This window comes from Oxyura jamaicensis, chromosome 23 (genome assembly GCF_011077185.1).
Source record: "Oxyura jamaicensis isolate SHBP4307 breed ruddy duck chromosome 23, BPBGC_Ojam_1.0, whole genome shotgun sequence".
Lineage (NCBI taxonomy): Eukaryota > Metazoa > Chordata > Aves > Anseriformes > Anatidae > Oxyura > Oxyura jamaicensis.
In genome coordinates, this window is record NC_048915.1 from 2,426,641 (window position 1) to 2,446,359 (window position 19,719).

General features: G+C 53.9%; 1 protein-coding gene across 34 annotated transcripts in view; it reads right to left on the bottom strand.

Annotated features, from left to right (window-relative positions):
* EPB41 (erythrocyte membrane protein band 4.1) overlaps positions 1-19,719 on the bottom strand; it is an 82,090-nt gene that overhangs the window by 41,642 nt on the left and 20,729 nt on the right. For 32 of the 34 annotated variants that reach the window (XM_035345584.1, XM_035345582.1, XM_035345585.1 and 29 more), the window contains exons 2-4: positions 7,573-8,023; positions 4,889-5,119; positions 2,523-2,627 (exon numbers count right to left, since the gene is read on the bottom strand). In XM_035345584.1, coding sequence (XP_035201475.1) covers positions 2,523-2,627; positions 4,889-5,119; positions 7,573-8,016 — 780 coding nt within the window. In that variant the 5' untranslated portion in view covers positions 8,017-8,023. Of the gene's footprint in view, positions 1-2,522; positions 2,628-4,888; positions 5,120-7,572; positions 8,024-18,313; positions 18,324-19,719 lie in introns of those variants that run through there. The other 2 variants (XM_035345596.1, XM_035345593.1) reach the window with 2 other exon arrangements.

The window sequence follows — 19,719 nt, forward strand, 5'->3', positions numbered from 1 at the left end:
ATGACTCAAGTTTCTAGTAATTATCTCAGCTACAAATTGAGAAGTACATCCTTTTTTTCCCCCCTCTGTGATTTGGGGTTTTGTGGGATGCCGGTGCAACATAAGCCCCAGGAAACCACTCCTGTTTTAGCCAGCACGGTCAGAGCCAACTCCTGGCACGCCGAGGCTGAGCCTGTCCTTTGCAGAGGCCACAGTCTGCCCCCCGGAGGGGCTGGCATGATGCTCTCAGCCCCCTGGAGAGGCTACAGGCAAGCACCATGGTCATTTTTGTGAGGTCGGAAGAGGATTTGGACATCCAGGTCTCCTGAGGTGAAAGAACTGACTCACTGAATCCTCCCAGATAATCTTTCCTGACTATAAGGAAATTCAGCTTGATGGCAGGGAGACAGCGATACTTAGACGTTATCTTGTCTTTTTATGTGCTCGGTCCTCTACCCTACCAAACCAGCGATAGGAAATCCATCGGGAAGGCAGACGTGTCGGTCCCGCTTGCTTTCCAGTCACAGCCACTGTTTTTAAGCAGAGCATCTCGATGCACATACCGGTACCACGACTGCTTCAGTGCCAAGCAGCTGCTCCTTCCACTTTCACCCTCTGTAATTCCTGCTTGGATTGCCTGTCCGCAGGAAGGTTTATTGCCTGAGTAAGGGAAAACCTGCACACAACCTCTCCCTGCCCATGAACATAGACGTGCGTCTCCCTGCCTGCTCAGCGCAGCTGCAGGAGCTCCTCTGTTGACTTCCTATCACGACCATTTCTACCGGCCACTCAGTAATTCTGTGTCACGGTTTTGAAGTTACAGAGAGAGATGGAGCTTGAGGTTTTCAAGTTCAATGACGTGTAACCAGAAAGATAAAAAAGAAAACAACAACAGAAAACCCCACAGCGTTTTCCCCCATCACAACAAAACAGCCTCCAGGCGAGCAGCTCACTCTGCACTGGAGCTAACCCCATGCACAGCCCTTTTCCTTCCTCCCCTCCCGGCTCTGACACACAAACCTGACAGAACTATCTGTTTGCAGCCCCTACGGTTAAAAAGCTGCACAGCCTCTCAGCTCACGTCAAGCGGGGGTGAAGGAAGTGCACGTGTCTGCCTTCAGAAGAATCGCAGCGCTCCTGCAAGCGATCGGAGCAAGCGGTCGGCGGCACGCAGCTCTAGGAGATGTGGCAGCTCGCTGCCCCCAGCACAAACGGGAACAAATCGAGCCGTGTTTGGCCTGGATTAAAAATCCATACTTTCAATTACTGAGCCTTTTAACGACTAATATATATTGCAGCCGCTGTAAGCTTGCCCATAAGCAAAGCTATAGGTGAACAGTCAGAGCGTGGACCAATGTGGCTGGTCTAGAGATGGAGGTGGCCCCTTGTTTTCAATTTCGCACACTTTTGGCTGGCTTCATTAAACAGAGCTTGAGTAATTGCTCGAGTTAAAGCATAACCAGGGGTTTAAAAGATAAGGCAATGCTCAGGTCTAACCAAACAAAGCCCTTAAACTAAAACCATATGAGTAAGAGTTCTGGTATGAAACGCCGCACGCGTTCTGCTTTTGCAGGGCAAAGCCTCGGTTCAGAACCAAACCCTACAAACGCTGACACCAGTGCCGGGGCAGGCAGCTGGCACTCAGCACCCCTCCTGCCATGCTCTCCCTTTTCAAGGGCAAAACAGTTGTAGGAAAGGGAAGTACACTTTGCTGCTGAAACTCATCGCTGTCCTTACACATTCGTGTCTTCCAACTGAGAATCCTCTATACAAAACAAAACAGATAAAAAAGAACAACCCAAGCCCCAAATCTCAGCCCAGAAGTCCTCCGAGTGCCTGCCTTTGGCTGGCACGCAGGCAGCAGAAGCTGAATCCATGCTGGGAGCCAGCAGTTGCTGCGAGCTCACTCGCTGCACATTTCAAGCCTCGATTCACTCCCACTCCCCTGCCTGCGTTCCCATTACAAAGGTGCTAAAGCTACCAGTGCAGTGCACTATTACCGCCCGGAGAATCCCCCGAACCAGTCGTTATTAAGAATGGCAACATTTGCTGGCGCTGTACCGGAGGAGGAGGCCACCCAGGGTAAAATAAATCCAGCATGAATTCATCCAACTCCCGGATTTGTTACTGAAGCAGGAGGCAGGCAGTCGCAAGTCAGAGAAGGAAGAGAAAGCAAACCCAAAGCCTCTTTGGGGACCACACTCCAAGTCTGCACAGGCTTTAAACGAACACCTAAGGCAGGTGCAATGACTGCTCCATGCCCAAAGCGCCGCAGCTTTACTGCTGCTGCCTGCTCAGCCACATGCCTTCAGGGAACACAGGCTCCAGGGCTGAAGTCCCCCTGCAGCGTGTCAACATTTAGGTCCACCTTCTGCCATCTAAGCAGTGCTAACCCATTCTTAAAGTCCTCTTAGTCCTTTCTTGGGGAGGGGATCAGAGTTTTTTGAAGAAGAGCATCAGCAGCTTATGCACCGCCTCGTCCATGGAGCCGTGCACAGAAACGAATCCACCCAGATGCAGAAAACCATAAACCAACTTCTTACCCTGGAGGTCGGCGTGTCCCATATGGCCAAACCAAAGTAGTCTTCTTCCAGGAGATTGAGGTGGTCACAGACTTTCTTGAGTAAATCCTGCCCCTTGGCATGTTTCTGCAAATAGACAAAAAACATTTAATAGCATAGGCTGCTTTTTGCCTGCTAAAAGGGAACATAAAACCACACTGGATGCTACCAAGAAGGGGAAAAAGTCCTGATTAGCTCAAAATCCCATCTCCTGGCTGCTTCTGGCTGCTCTTTCCTATAAGGCATTCTTCCTTACAAAATCCAAACGGAGAGGCAATGAGATCTGCAGGTCTCCCTGCTCCCACCAGCTCCACGTCCAAAGCCCCCCCAGAGCCGTGCTTCTCCAAAATCCCACTGAACAGAGGATTTGTGTGGTTTTCCCCTCCCAAAGCACATCTACGGCACTGGCAGCTCCCAGCCCCAGGCTCTCAGACACTCAGGCGCTGATCAAATGATGATGAGTGTGAGGGACGAAGCAGCTGCTTCACAAAAGAATCGGCAGCTCAGAACAAAAGACCCTCGCGTTTCCACCCTCTCCTCAACCCGAGCTGCTGCTGCAACCCAGCTTCCCCAGCTCTGCCTGCTTAGCACACAACTTCTTGCCTCCAGAAACACTCTTTGAACATTTCTCATCTCCTCTTTTTTTTCAAAATCCTGCGGAAGTGAAGTGAAGGAGCTGGCCCTAGGAGCAGATACCCTTTTAGTCCAAAGCATGAAGGAAAACGTCCCTGAGGCACAGAACTGTGGTAACCACAAGCAGCTCATTCTATTGGAGGCTTTGCTAAAAGGAAAGTGCAGTTCCAGTGATGCAAAATAAGCTTTACTAATGCATCGCCTGTGCAGGCAGCTCTCCTTTTAGCCGTATTTGCATGGCTGCTGATCAAAGCCCACGGCCGTGTTTTTCCTGTGGTCCTTCAGCTGTAAGGTTGCACACGCTGCAGCTCCCCCTTGACACGCTGCACGCGTGAGCCTGGGAGATTTCTTGGTGAACTGGCACTTAGAGACATGTAGGAATTAAAAGCCTATGGCTGTCAAGGGGAGAAAGGTTTGAAAGCACTCATTCTTTTCGAATAAAGGCGTTTGTGCTGGTCTTTGCCTACACCTTTGCAATTCCTTCCCAATTACATCTTCGTAAATTACTCCTCAAAATGCTACAGGGGGATTATATCGGCATTAAAGCCAAGGGTACTCGACAAGTCAAGAGCTTCTCGCTGCCACAGCAGCCCCTGCCCATCTGCTCCTCGGTGCCTCCCGGGATGCTCCAGACCCACAGCAGTGCACCAGGGACACCGCATGTGGTGGGACAGCACCCAGAACACGGCAGGGCTGGAGCAGTGCCGGAGAGGGGCTGCACCACGACAAACCAACCGGGGCTGCAGGGCTGAAAACTGCTGCTGCTGCACCAGCCTTTTGGAGAACAAGTTGCTTTTTGGGGGTCTGAGCCTGATATCCCCAGAAAACATCTCGGGATTTGGTAGCGCTCGGCGCCGATCCCGCACCACGACAATAGCCGCGCTGTTACACAAACTGCTGACCTACTTGCCGAGGATCACCCAAGGTAACCGCTTCCACAAGGAGCCCCACGCCCCGATACCCTCCCGCAGCCCGCAGAGCTAGCGGGATGGAGAAAAACAAGCTGGAAAGCAGGCTCGAGTGGTAAATACCGGATTATTAGTATTCTGGGCAACTGCTTCGATACTGAAATAGGGATTTCTGCGAGCTTTTTATTGCCCTGACAGCAAGACAGCCCTGCAAGAGAATGCACAAAATAAAGCAAAATAAAAGCTCTCAGATAAAGGGTTTTGCAGTGCTGTAAGCCAACATAATGATTTTAAATTGTTTACTGAAAATATATTCAACTCCAAGCTAAATGCAGCCTGTTTTTCTTTACATCCACCTGCAGGAGATATGTTAGCCAGCAGCCTGATGGGCAAAGGTACTCTGGGTGAACAGAAAGCACAAATCAACCCGAGAACACATTTTATTCAAATGAAAGGGGCGGAAAATATTTAGACAATCCCAACCTAACGCAATAAACTAAACTCTGGGATAAAAATGAGAGAGAAGATGAACAGTGCAGTAACTTTTTTAAAAAAAGCTTCCACCTTTACAAAGCAAAGTACCCTGCAAGTTCCAGAGCTATAAACAAAAAAGGCTCCTAGGCACACGGAGATTTTTACAACACACTAAATAAGTTATTATAGCTTACAGCAGGATTGTTCTGCAGTAAAGCCTGTCATGTAATTCACTGGCAGCAAATTAGACCCCTATTAAATAGTGTTTGTGGTGGTTTTCGAGGAGGAGAAGGCAGAGGGAAGAGAGAAGAAACAAACCCTGAATGTACTTACATCCACAGCACACTCAAAAATGGTGTCATCCAGCAAGACAACTTTGCAGTACATGTTTCTGTGTCTTTTTACAGCTCTCTGGGCAGCTTTCAAATCCTTGTCAGCTTTGGTCTCTGGAGTGTCCTGTTTGGGCTCCGGCTTGGTGCACTCCTCCTTCGCTTCTCCTCCTTCCTTGCCCTCGAGGTCTCTGCTGTCCGGCTCCTGGTCTTCCCTCCTCTCCTCCTGCGCAGGCTGAAAACCCCAGCACATCCAAGTTGCCAATTAGATGTGTCAAACAAAAAGCCATCAGATGAAACAAGCATCGCACCCCAGAATTAGTTATCTGGCCTAAATGCGTAACCCAGGACCTGGAGCAGCAGCTTGGGTGGGCAGGGTAACAAGTGCGCTGAGTGGTGGCAATTTTTAAAGCCCTTCAAGTCATTCTCAACTCTTCATTTAATAAAAGACGTAAAAAAAAAGAAAGGGCTGATTAGAGAAATTAGGACAGTTTAGATCATGCAAATCTTCATGGCCTTAATGACTGTGCCTTTTGGATTAGCAGGCATTTTCTGTCTTAGGCTAGGGACCTCGTGCTTCCACTGCTAGAAGAACCAGCAGCCACAGGGTGCCCCCCTGCTCCCACTGTCACCCAGGAAGATTTACTTTGCTCCAACACACAGTGCTCAGCGTGGTAACAGCTGCACACGGGATACTGGCACTGAGATTTCATGGCCCTCTGAGCTGACCGAACAGTTCTCAGCCACCAAAAGGGGAAGGCAGCCTTCACACCCCTGACAGCCTCTCCCTTTGCTCACTGAAGCACTTTATGAGCCAGCTGAATTCACTAAACTTGCAGAAAAGATGCAGTTTGGGGACAGAAGGAGGAAGGAAGCTTTTTTTTTTATTATTTTTTACTGCCATTTCAGCGGGTTAAATGAGTTCATAGCAAGCTTTGACAAGTGCTGGAAGTGGCTCAATGCAGCCGGAGCACGCAGCCGTGGCAGAGGAAGGGAGAGCAAAACCCTGTCTTTTCAGCCCGCGGTGAGCCGTTAATTCAGCCCATCGCATCTCATGAAATCACACCCAGGCACAACTGCACACAGCCAGCGCCGGCTCCAGTGTTTGAAACCTAAATAATGTCCACAAGCTGCTGACTTCTGTTCCAGCAGGGCCAGGATAATCGGGAGCAGAGAATCAGTCAAAGCTCGTAATGCCTGCTGGTCAGCATTTATCAAAGAGGCAGCACCTCGCAAATGCTTTCACGGCAGAAATATCTGCCGAGTGTCACAGTTCAAAAAGCCACTAACGTCAATCTAAAATAAGAACTAACAAAAACAAGTGCTTCGTCTGAAACAGGCGGTGCTTGCTGAAGGAAGGTGGTGGGGTTTCTCTCTGTGCACGCTCACTTGTGCATAGAACTAGCAAATCAAAGCTAAATAGAGAAAGAAATCATGCCTCTCCTCTTGAAGAGGCCCCTTCAGAGCCGAAATTGTCTGAAAATTTCCAGCTCCCCACCGTGTCCCAAATCTGACAGGTACAAAAGCACTAGCAAAGATCAGCCTGTATTTTTCAAAGACTCAGAAATTAGGGAATTAGGAAATTAACACGTTACCTACTATCTACAACTTTGCAATTTTAAGGCAGTGGATTTACAATGACTGCCTGCAGTTGACAACACTAACCTGTGAAGTATTTCTCAAGAAGTTAGTAAAAACCTAGAGTTTGCAGTTCAAATGTAAGACCCCACTGGAGAGCATTCAAAACCTTAGGGGCAGCAAAGGAAATAATGCAGATTTTACCATAAACTTGCTGTCACTCTGTGACTCCAACAATACACAGGTTGGCTGGGTTTTAGGAAATCCCCTTCTCACAAGAAGTAGCAGTCACCTCCTCTAGCTCCATGCAGCCACACTAGTGACGGCAGGGCTGCAGCTAATCAAGATGCCCACCAAGGAGTAAGAGAGGCCAGCCAAATCAATAACCAGCAGCCCCCAAATCAATAACCAGCGGCCCCCAAATCAATACCCAGCTGCTGCTTTGTGAATGTCTCACTGTGGGTGTCTCTGCCTCACTTTCTACCCGGCTTTAAAAACTTTAAATCTTGCATGAAAAACAACCCTGGCTTTAACAAGCAGAAATCAGAAAGCTACTAAGAGCTGGGCTCAGCACACGTGCTATGCAAAAATCCCTGTCTACATGATGCATAAGCAGAAAATATTTGTATTTGGCAGGCTCAGCAACAGCCCAGACTGAGCAGACGACCAAGTCCTGAAATGCCCCGCTTATACTCCTTGAAGCTCCGAAACCCTTCCCCGGGTTCACTGTCTCTTGCAATCCCCACCTCCCAACACTGACCTGCCTTCTGTACACACCAAGCACATCCAAATGAGAAACGGCTCTGTTGTGAATAACAAATTCAAATCCAAGTTCTCGGGGGAATTTCCATGCTCAGCAGGGTAAAGAGTCAGTACGGGGTACTTTAAGTTATGCTTTGAAGTGTTACTACATCTTCAGGAGCAGGAATTTTGCACTATGATCTGATACAGGAGCATGCTATGCTGCACAAGGAGATGACGAGCCCTTCCAGCATCTCATGGGATTTTCTAATCCAGTTTACTACCAGGGTATAAGATTTTTTTATGGTTTTGCCCAAAAAGATTCACAAGAACAGAAGGGAGCACACGACACCGAGCAGGGTGTTTTACCTGTGTTTCTGCGCTGCTTAAGGAATGGAGATCGAGCGACGGGTCAGTTTTCAGCTCAGGCTCGGGAGCTGCAATCGGGGCCTTCACCAGGATCTCTTCATCAGGGCTGGCTCCTAACCCCGCGTCTTTCTGGTCACCTCCGTCCTCTTTGGGCGCATCGGGGTCTTTGTCCTCTTCGGACACCTGAGACTTGGGCCTCCTGAGAAACGAGGAGAAGAGGCGGGAGAGGCCGCGGCCCTCGGCGGCACGGCGCTCCTTCTTGCCCGGCTCCTCCTGCGTATCGCCGCCGGCGGCCTTCTGCTTCTGCCCCTCGGCGGCCTGCTGTGCCCCTTCCTCCGGAGAGGCCTCTCCCTTGGGTGCTTCGGCAGCTCCTTCCTCCTCCTCCTTCGCTTGCTGCTGCTCCGAACTCTCAGCGTCTGCCGCTGGGCTCTTCTCTGTTGTCATGATGGCGCTGTGGGAGAGGCACCAAAGGTGTCAAACGGCAGCAGTACGGGAGCGGGCATAAAGCCAGTCAGATCACGCAGCACACAGACACACCATGCTCACCAGTCACATCACCCTGTCCTGCCGACCCTCTCCCCCTCCAGGTCCCTCACCACCTGTGGGAGCGGAGCAGGTGAGGACATGCACAAGACCCCACAATTTTCCTCCTACCAAGCCCTGCCAAAACCCCACACAGCCCGTAGGGGCTTGCAGGGTTACAGCAACCTTCTCCACAGCTGCAACAGGAAGGGAAAAGCCGCCGCTCGAGACAAATCCCACACAGCCAAGAAGAATCTTTATTAGGTCAAAAATCCCAGAATCATTAAGGCTGGAAAAGCCCTCCAAGGTCATCTGGTCCAACCGTCCCCCTACCACCAATGTCACCCACTGACCACGTCCCCAAGCACCACGTCCAACTTCTCCTTGAACACCCCCAGGGACGGTGACTCCACCACCTCCCTGGGCAACCCGTCCCAACGCCTGACCGCTCTTTCTGAGGAGAAATGTCTCCTCATTTCCAGCCTGAACCTCCCCTGGCACAACTCGAGGCCATTCCCTCTGGTCCATCCTTAAGAAGAGGCTGACCCTAGCTCCCCACAGCTTCCAGGCAGGTGCAGAGAGCAGTGAGCTCTGCCCTGAGCCTCCTCTTCTCCAGCCCAAACCCCCCCAGTTCCCTCAGCCGCTCCTCGCAGGACTTGTGCTCCAGGCCCTTCACCAGCTCTGCAGCCCTTCCCAAGCAACGTAAGCCGTTGCTCTCTTCTCAACAACCCTAAAACAGGCTGCAGAACCTCACAAGGAACCAAGAAGAGGGACACGAAACAGGGAAAAGGCTCGGCTCAGAACCGCTGCCCCGCTGCAGCTCCACTGGTCTACGTGGGACAGACCCAGCGAAGCCAAGAGGGCTTCGGGATTCACAAGACCTTTGTGCTGCACCATCAAGCTCTGAAAAATTTAAGATTAAAAGGCTTCCAAACAATCCCCATAATGGAGAACAGATTTCTTCAGAGGCCCCGTTGTTAAGCTGATGCAATGTTTATTTCAACTTTAGCCTGGGCTGTTGACACAAAAAGATGGAAATCACATGAGACGAGTATCTATTTAAGGTATAAAGAGGACCCAAAATAATCATGCTTTAGAGGGGATAGAACTAATCTTTGCGCGTTGCATCACATGTATCTGCAGCAATAAATTGCCACTGCTTACGCAGAGCAAATAGCATATAATCCAATCTGCCTCCCAATCCCCCGGCCCAGCCCTCCGCGCACAAACATTTGCTCAAAACACGCACTTAAGAAACATTTTGAGATGTCACCCTCCTACATAATTATTGCATCCGACAATTTTAAATTAATTCGTACTAATTGCCAAAATAACCGGAGTGCTTAGAAGACAAAAGCCTTCCCAACTTTCCGAAGCGCTCTTCCCCTGCGTTTAATGCAAAAGCTGAATACTGTTTCTAAAGCTGAGGTTTGTAAAGAAAGCAGCATTAGGGACCTGCTCTGGCTGTATTTCTCCAGACATGTAAATTCCCTGAGTTTAGCAGGGTTTCTTTTTTTGCAAGGAGGACCTTTGGAAAGCCTGCTGGGGCCCAAGAGGAGGCAGTGATGGATCTGTGCACCCAGCAGCGTGCTCTGGAGGTGCATCAGATTTGGGACAGGGGCTCTGAGCTCTCCGAAGCCCCTTCCCCTGGACCAGCCACACCAGACAGCTTTGGGGATGAGCCACGAGGCTCATTGTAGCCTTGTTTCCTGCAGCTTCCCTGCGCCAAACCCTAGCTTTCCCGGGAGAAAGGAGATTTTTTTCCAAGCCCAGAGAGGCGGAAGGCACTGAAGCAGCAGCTTCCCACATGCAACAAGAAAACGGCACGAGAGGAGCCAGCCTACACGTGGCCCCAGTCGAGCGCATCCACGTGCACCTGATGCACCAGGGATACTGCAAGGGAAAAGGTGCTGCCAAACCCCAGGCGTGCCACAGCTCTGAGCTGAATGAAGACACAGATCTGTGGAGAGCCACACTTCAGCGCTTCTCATACTCCAGAGCTTTGCACGGTGGAAAACAGGGCAGCGTGGTGTAGCGACAGCACGGGCAGGTAATTCTCCAAAATGCTGTGACGTTACGTCACCCTTCGCGGAAGTCTTGCAGGAGTTTGTTTTTGCAAGATTATCGCGGAACAGGCTCTCCGAGAAAGCCGTGAAATCCAAATCAAACGAAAAGCTACGGCAGACGCAGCATCCAGCCGGCTCCCACCGCCGCCCTCGGAGTGGCTGCGTCACGCCTGCTGCTCGCTGCCTGGGGAAGGCAAAGTCCTGCAGTGCCGGGCTGCCTTGTCCCCTGGGGGAAGCAGTGGAGACTAACCCAGAAACATCAGCGAGAAGGAAAAGCAATGTCATCCAAATCACACACGAGACATGAGGGCGTTCAGACCCTTGGCTCACACAGCCCTCAGTGCCGTAGGATACCTGGCGAGCGTGCTGCTCGCCGCCAGCTAAGCGATAGCCTGCGGAGTCGCACTGCCACCACAGCACCAGGAATTCAATTCACACCCTCAACAGCTCTCTGAAAACGACTGGGTAGATGTCACAAGGCAGTGCAAGGGGTAACAGACTACGTTTGTCACCCTGAGCCCATGGGACAACACACAACTTGCCATGGCCAACGGAGAGGGCAAAGCTCCCGCGGCACCAGCACGCATGGGTAGGGACTGCCACATCATGAGCCTGCGATAAACGGTGAGCTCCCTCGTGCACCAGCTGCCCAGACAGCCTGCTTTGTAGTTACTTCCCACCGTGTTTATTTTGAATAAATGCATTTGTAAGAATCGTTATCCAAACACACGCTCGAAGCGCGCTGCTCTCTTAAAAACAAAACGTCAAAATCCGGAGCGAAGGGAGGGGACCTGGAAGAGCAGGCCTCAGCAACTGCGGCAAACAGAAGGGACAGCCCACAAACAAACACTTCCTCTGGACGTAGTTTGCTCCCTTTAAATACTAACATTCCTGGAACAAGCCTGTTTACTTGCTTGGATTTCAAAGCAGCGACCGCAGCGCGTTGCGGACGGCGCTCATCCCGGTGCTGGAAGGTGGGACTCGCTGGGGACCAACAAACATGCCCACGTCTTTCCTCTGTCCCCCAGGAATCACGTCAGGGATCGGCTTCCTTCGGCCAAATCCCCTTCGCTGGGCTGGGGATGCGACGACGGGCACGTAGGAGCATTTCCCTTCCCAATAAACATTTCATGGCAGCAGCGAGCCGCCAGCACCAAGAACTCACCGGGTGCAGCTGAACGTCCTGCGGCACAACCCGAGTGCGCTGCCTGCCACTTCTCTCCCTTTGAAGCTTTATGTTCAGAAAGGTTTCTCGAGCTTTTGAGCAAAAGGAACAGACTTTGTAAGCAAGGCACATAACTGAGGGGCCGTGCCACTTAAGAAACCTGTTCCTTCAAAGCTAGGTTCCTGCTCTGCTGCTCTTCTGCTCGCTATTTGGACAAAGCATGCCCACTCAAGCCACAAGAAGGTTTTAAAAATACATTTTCTTCCATTGCTTTTTTGGGCAAGGGCGAGGGTTTGAAGCCAGACGGGCTGTAAATAGAGGGATGGTCACAAGTCTAACGGAGAGAAGGCGCTTAATGCTACGGAAATGAGCAAAGCTCAGCAAGACGAACACGCTGCCTTTGGAGATCTCTGAGTAAATATCTTCTCGCTTCAGAAAAGAGTTCAAGGACGCATTTGTATGTAAGCATTTTGATGTTTAAGAACATCCTCCTTCAGACAGGAAGTCTTCAGCAACAGGAAGCAATCTGAAGAAAACGTAATTAAAGGCACTGGGAGCAGGTTTTCCCAACCTCCTGTCCCCTGCACATCTTCTGCCCCCCAGACACCCTCTGACCTCCCCAGCCTCCCAGCTCACCTCCTTCTTTCTACCCAAGGCCCTGCGGCATCGCTGGAGGGAGCGCACGGTGCCTGTGCAAGCTTGCTTTCACCTGCAGAGTCACTTCTCGCCTTTAAATAAAATAAACTTGAGGCTTAAAGTGAGTAAACAGCCTAATTGCTCATCCTGTTTCTAATATCTGTGGTTTGAGCCCATCCTAGGCAGCGTTTGGGGAGCAGAGGATACCGGGGCTCAGTTCCTGCCCCACACCGTGCTCTTGCAGACGTCAGCAGAGCGAAGGGTCAGTCCCATCCACGGGCACGCTCGCTCGTACCTCTCCTTTCTTCCTCTTCCCCTCACCTCCAGCCCAGAAAAAGCAGAGCCAGCTTCTGCATTCGTCACGTAAGAGTTTGCTGCCTCCCGACGACCCGAAACTCGTGGGACTGCAAGTGTGGCCTCACGTGAGGCTGCAGCCAACAACCCAAGGCAGCGCACTTCGTTGGCATCTCTCGGGAGGAGAGCTCAAGCTCGAGCGGCTCAGCGAAACGGTAATGGTGAGATACACGTCGATCACCCTCCTTACCCGACGGTGCTCCGGCCTCCCGCATCTAGGCACAAAAATAAAGCCACGCTACGCCAACCAGGAGTAAAACCTAACTTACTCCTGCTCCCAAGCCCAGAAGAAAAGAGCTCCTGCCGTAACTGTGACCTAATCCTGGGTGGTTTTGTCTTTCAAAGAGAGAAGAAGGCCTGCCCCCGGGCACCCCCCTTTCTCAGAAGGCAAACGGTTTGGCAGCAGTGCTGCGCACCAGATAACCGTACCCGTGCTGCCCGAGCGCGTTGCCTCGACCTCCCTGCCCCCAAACCGTGCGGCTCCACCGAACGCTACTGCTCCGGCGAGAATTGGAGACGGTGATAAATTTTCAGCGAGAAATTTCTGCTAAAAATAGACTGAAAAAAAAAAATAAAATCCAAGGGTTGCAGCAACAGCAGGCTTTTCTGAAATGCGTTTTTTCCCATTTCACAACAGGTGGGACTGCACCGAAGGGTTCTGTGAGACACGGGGCTCAGGCTGAGCACGGGGACCCGGTGCACATGCAGCGAGGCACGCGCACGTACAAGGTGTTGCCAGGTGGGAGACGTGCACTGACACTGCAGTCACCTCAAGCAGCAGACGTGTTAAATCAACGTATCCTACAGATGACTGAGAAATCATCTCGGTATCATCAACAGCCATCTCAATCTCAACTGAGAGAATGCAGCAGAGGACTTGCTGTGCTTTTTTTTTCCCCAAACAAAATAAGAAATTCAGTTGCCTCCCAATGAACACCTCCGGAGATCTGAACCAGAACCTCCGAAGAGCTGCCGCTGAAGGCCATGGGACAAATAGGTCTGGCAAAGCCCAGCAGTAAAAAACCGTCCGCAAAATTTCTTTTATCACACTTGATTAGGAGAATAATTAGCGCGGGCACTGCACAGAACCGAGGCGCGTCAGCTCCTCGTGCCGATCCGCTGGGTGCTAACAAAAGGGACGCTGTGGCCCGGCCGGCCCCGCTCCCCCCCGAGCAGTAGGACGAGGTGCCGCGGGCTCCCCGGCTCCACAAGCAGGGGGAGAAGGCCCAGGCCCAACGCAGATGGTCCATTATAACCGCCCGGATTTAATTCGCACCAGCCCAGCCCTCGTAATCTAAAGCACGGCGGCAGCACCGTGCCCCTCTTTTCATCTTCTGGTGCTGTACAGCTTTCCTATTTAAATGAGGGCAAAAAATAGGAGCTTACCATCTGCTGGAAGCAAATCGCTTCTGTCAGGCTGAATAGCGGGCTTACCAAGTGACCTGACTAAACGGCGCGTTAGAGGAGCGCGTTACAAGGAGCAGAGCTGTAGATCCTCAAACACCCTCCGGGGTGCCACAGAGCTGGGCGTCACGCGGGATCCAGGGGTCTGGCTCATCAGCAAACCCCGGAATTTAAATGAAGACACGTGCTTGAGGTCAACGGCAACGGGTTTGGCAGGTGTTCAAACTGACCCGAACTTGGAACAATCGAACCCAAAACAGAGGGACCTGGGAACAGGCACCGCGAGCATTGCTTCCCATCATGTGGGTTCAACTTTTGGGCCTCTCCCAGCCCTACACAGGAAGAACCGACCCCACTTTGCCTCGAACGCGAGGCACAAACCCCGCGCAGGAACAATTCTGCGAGCCGCCCAGCTGCGTCGAGCCCTACAAAGGAAGCTGCCAGCCCAGCTCGTGGAGGCCGCTGAGCTGAAACCCGGCTCTGCGGCTGCTGCCGGTATCTGCCCGGCCTCGGGGAGGAAGGGAGGGACCCGAGCACCCGTCCCCACCCAAGGCAGCTCCGGCACCCGCCGCCTGCACCCTGCCGATAGCGCCCAGGCTGCTGCGTCCCGCTGGGGGGGGGGGACCCAGCACGCACGGCGTGGGGTCGGCACCAAAAATCTCAGCAAAAAAAAGCACCGAGCTGTGATGGCAGCTGGGCTTAGGACGCCCCTGTTCCCACTTCCACCCCATCCCAGCCAGACTTTGCACCGGAGAAACGGCGCGGCAAACCCGAGGTGGCTCCACGCGTGGCAGCACCCTCCTCCTCCTCCTCCTCCTCCTCCTCCTCCAGCAGCACGATACTTCCTAAAGCACCAGTCAAACAGAGCTAAGCGATACATCTCAATCGAGCGAGTAGAAGGGGCTTTGGCATGCATTATTCATGAGGGCTTTTTTTTCTTTCCTTCTTTTTTTCCCCTGCCTGATCACAGATGTGTTTACTCACACCGTGCCTCATTTACACTCGAGGTTTAACATAGCAGGGCTCGTTTTCCTTCCTTACAGCTTCGAGCACGGGGTAAAAACGCTTTCCGCTTGTGTCGGTTTGCCTTTGGTTGTTTCCCAAGCGGGGCTATAATTGGAAGCCGAGAGGGACCCGCACGCTGCTGCTCTGACACAGCCCCACAGTGCCTGCTGTGCGCCTGCCTGCAGGCACCGAGCACCAGGGGCACGACGGATGCGGCCCCAGCTCGTGCACGCCGGGGGCCATCAGGGACAGCCTGAGCTGGGGTCATCCTTCTGCAGCACGGTTCGTGTTCCTCCGAAGCCTCGCCCTCGTGGAACGCCCGAAATGTATTAAAAAGGAGAATAACTGGTCATGGTAAGGGTAAACAGAAGAAATGTCAAGTATGAAAGCAGGGCTGGCACGTCCTGAGTCACTCTGGGCTCGCCTCCTGCCCAGCCCCGGTAAAGCAACCCGAAAGCGTCCTCGGCACGGGCTTTGTGCCACTGCTGTTCCACGCCTGCCACGGGGCGTGAATGTAAGACCTCCTCCCTCGTAAAGCAGCCGCTGCTTCTCCTCCTTCCAACACTGCAAAGACACAAAACATTTGGTGCAGAGGCTGCTCCTTACCCCAGCGAGAGCCTGAGGTGCGAGGCATGTCCAGGCTTCGGAGAGCTCAGAGCCCCTGTCCAGGAGCCAGAAGCTGTCTGTAAAGCCTCGAGGCGTGGATTCGGTTTGATCAAGACAAATTCAGGTTGTCCCCTCTCCGAGAGCTGGAGATGGGTTTTGGGGCTGGGGGAGGCACGGGGACGCCCACCCACCCCGAGGCCACACCGCGGCGTTCGGGTTCAAGTTGGCACAAAGGAGACGTCGCCACCCAAACCTCCCCAATCCCCAAAATAAATATAAATGGAAAAAAAAAGTGCTCTGGAACGAGTCGGGCAATGGGCACCGAGGTGTTTCCATAGCACAAGGAAGAGCGAGAGCCCTCGAGGTGCCCGGAGCCTCCCCATCCCAAAGCCACAACCGGCCCCTTCCACGCACAGCCGGAGCCGCCTGAACCCCCCCGGGAACAGAACCCAACCGGGAGGGCGCGCAGAGCAGCGATTAACTGCATTCTCCCGTGCTCAAGAGCCAATTAGGCACAAATTAGCGCAGCCCAGTCCTGCCCCTCTCCCCAGAGCCTCTCCTTTCGGCACTCGGGGCTGCGGCAGACCCGTGCCGGAGCCTTGGCCCCGCAGCCGTCTTCGCCAGTGTTTGTTTGCGTTGTTGGTTTTTTTCTTCCAGCCGGCAGTGAAATCAGGCAGCTTTCGGTTTTAATCCCCTTAATTAGGGGGTGTGCGGCAGTTTTCATTCCTTAATTACATCCAGTGCCACAGCTGATGCAAGGCGTTTGCAAACAGCCGCTTCCAGCCTCTGAATCGGAGCCGGGTTCCCACGCGGCGCCGCCGGCAGCTCTCCAGGTGCTGTGCCCAGGCTCACGGGACGGAGGGACAACGTTTTGGGGTCTAACTCCGTTATTTCCGTGTGCTGCCTTTTGGTAGCCGGTCTACAGGTGCACGAGGGTGCTTTCGTCGCAGCTGCTCAGCTGCCAGGGATCCCTTTGATGCCCTGGGAGGACAAGTGCCCATTGAGCACTTTGTTACCCCGCTCCTGCTGCCGAACCCCAGATAATCCCACCGACACCTCCTGCCTGCCCCCGGGGCCATCAGGCCCTTATCCCACGGGGGTCCTGCCTTCGCTCCTGCTTTGAATTACTGCGCCCAACGCGTCCCCTGAGGCACTGACAGCCCCAGGGACATGGCAGCCGGGCTCCGGCAGGCAGCCTGTCCTACCAGCGCTGGGCAACGGCGCGCAGGATATGAAATATCACCTGGGGGAGAGGGGGCAGCACTGATTAAGGACACGCAGAGGAGGATAACGGGGTACCGCAGGTGGCTGCCACTGCTGGGGACCCCAGCGAGCATCCCCGCTCCCGTGCAAGGCGCCCGCTTTGCTCGCCTCTGGCACCGGTCCCCCAGCCCGCCGGCGATGTTTGCACGGAGGAAACGTGCCCCACGCAACCTCCTCGTTAAAATAAATCCTTGTGTTTGCAGCCAGCCGAGACCACTGCTGCTTTCCGGCCCAGCTACTCATCTTGGGTACGCATCTTGGTGTCCTAACGCCACTTCTTTGATAAGTTAGGTCCCCCCAACGATCCTCACCCTACTCAGAGTGTGCCCAACTGCACAGGCACACGCACCCAACAACGCAAATGCGGTATTAACAGCTGCCTGTGGCTTTTTTGGAGAAGCTCTGCTTGTTTTTCCCCTTTTCATATTTAAATCCCAGTTGTGCGATTGCCTCACGCCCGGCTGAAGCACTTCTGAGCCTGACACTTCTTCACCCAGCTGGGACCCACGGGCTCGTGGCAGGCTCAGACATGAGGCAAGCACCAAACCCCCCAGCAAATTAAGAACATCATCAGGATTTTGGACTCGCTGGTCTCGTCCAGAGGGAAGGCACCGAGCAGAGGAGGCTGAGCTGAGAGCCGCAGCTCAAATTGTGCTGGGGAAGGGCTGCGGGTGCCCCGCCAGCCAAGCGAGCTGCTGACGGCAGGAGCCGCACAACAATATCGCTGAAAGCCGCATTCAGGGAGCACAAGGGAACCAAATGCCACCCAAATCCTCTTTTCTGCAAGCTCCGTGGATAGCATTGTCAGGGCTAAAACCGCGCTCAGAAGACCCTTCAAACGTAGCCAGGGTGAAAAAGTGGAGAGAGCAAAAGGCGACCGTGAGCTCACCCGGCCGCCGCCAGGCAGCCGGCTCGTGCCAGCCGCCTTTTTGCTTTTAAACGCCTTCGGAAGCCTCCTCCTTTGCATTTCCGCGACGGCTTCGGGTTCTCTTTATAAGCCGCAGGAGCTGAAGGCGGGCGGTACCTGTTCCTCAGCAGCGGTTCCGCAAGACGAAAATAACGAAGAGGCAAACGAGGTCTGGGCGCCGGGGCACGTCCCCTCCTCCAGGAAGGGTGGCTTTGTAATACGAGTGAAAAGATGAGGCACACAGACGTGGAACCGAGCTCCCCTCGACGTGCCCGTGGCTTGTTTCGGAGCCGCGACTTCAGCACGTGCCCGCACAGCCCCGGCTCGTTCCCATCACTCACGCTAAGGAGATCGCAGAAACCGCTCTGACGGATTGAGGCTCCCCGATACGAATATCCCGTGACCTCGTTCCTGAGCGAGGGGGATTCCTAAAGGCACCTCCCCGGTGCTGTCCTGCAGGGGTGGCGGAGCCGGGCCCCGGGGCTGCACGTCACGGCATCGCTGCGCTCGCTGGCAGCTCGCACGGCGAGTGCCGGGCTGCGGGTACCAGCACCAGGCCAGGATTTACCATTTTTTACCTTTTCCCAGCTGTTTTACCTGCTGACATTCCCCTCCCGAGCCTGGTTGTTTCGTTTAACCTCCCGCTCTTAAGCTACCATCCAATTACTGCTCCCAATCAGCCAGCGCTCAACAGCCCGCGGTAATTACAGAGAGCGGTCGGTGGCACGGCTTCAAACGAGCCCGCATCAGGACAAATCCAAGGGGCTCGCGGGCCCCCAGCCCAAGCACGGAGCCCTCCTGGCCAGCCAGGACCGAGCCCGGGCTGCCAGCACGGACGGGCAGCAGCCGGGGCGCTCGGAGCTGGAGCGGGCTTGGGAAGGAGCCTGGGGACCGCGCGGCGCACGTCGGCGTCCCCAGCGCGAGGAGAGATTTTGCAACTCGCCTTGCTCAGACTTAACACCCACCCAGGCGTAAGACATTCTTCGGTAAGATCTTGAGAAAACGAAATATTTTCAAGGCAGATGCCAAGATTTCATACACTTTGCTCTCTTTTCCTGCAGCTCCACGGGCAGCCACCCACTGCGCAGCGCCGATGCCGCGCCGCCCGTGCCGAACAGCTGCAAGCCGCTGCCACAGCCACCTTCTCGTTTTTGTGTCGATAAATATTCCTGCAAAACGTTTGTTTCACTTTGCGTGGTGCTTTTTTTGCACTTTCAGTGCTAAATTGGCTCCCAACGACATCAGAGAACGTAAAGGGCTCCTCTCCGCGCTTCATTCCTGCTGCCGGCCCTCGTCCCACCCTCCTCAGAGACCGGCTTCTGGAGAAAGAAACGCATCCCCCCGCGGGCCCGGGTGGCACCAGGACCTGGGGACCCCCCCCGACCACCGGCAGGGAACGCCGGGGACTGGTCGGGTCCGTGCCCCGATCAAAGACACGTGGGAAGGCATTTGGGAGGGTTCAGCTGCGCACTCAGCGCAAGGCGTCCTTCTAACCCAGGATCTATCAAGAGTGTGCCCGCTAGCCTACAATTCACTGCTCGGAGCAGCGGAGACAGGTTTTCCTCTAAAAGCGAGCTCCAAATTACCAGCCTTACTTCCCAAAGCAGCACTGAAAGGGCTCCCAGACGCCGCGCCAGGAGGAGGCACGGCTGCAACGCCGCTCCGCGTCCTCTCCGCCCCAGCAGGACGCTCCCCGACCATTTACAGGTGCTTTTGGTGCAGGAAGGGCTCCCCGCCTACCCCCAGATGTTTTGCTCGTGGTGAAGCCGACGTGCTGCTGCAGTCACGGCCGATCAGCCTTCGGTTTCGCTCTAACCGACGGCCACTTGGTTTTTTTTTTTTGCTAGAGTCACAGGGTTCAGAAGGCCAAACCGTTCGCAAAGCGCCAACCTAGCGGTGGTTTTTAGCTGATTTAATTCGTCGTGCACCAAAGGGGCGCAGCTCCTCGCTTCCTTCCGTGCCCAAGCCAAAGCCCTGGGTAGAAGGGTTACAATCGCTGCCCGGGGCTGGCACTGAGCCCGAACCCTTACCCCCCAAGGTGCTGAACGAGACAGAAAACGCTTGGTCCGGGCCGCGGGTGGGGAGAAACGTCGGTCCTTGGGCGAGCAGGGGAGCAAAGCGCCCGGCAGCCCCCATCCACGTGGCCAAGGAGGGGATTTCAGCCAATTCCTGGGGAAGGGAAGGGAAGGGAAGGGAAGGGAAGGGAAGGGAAGGGAAGG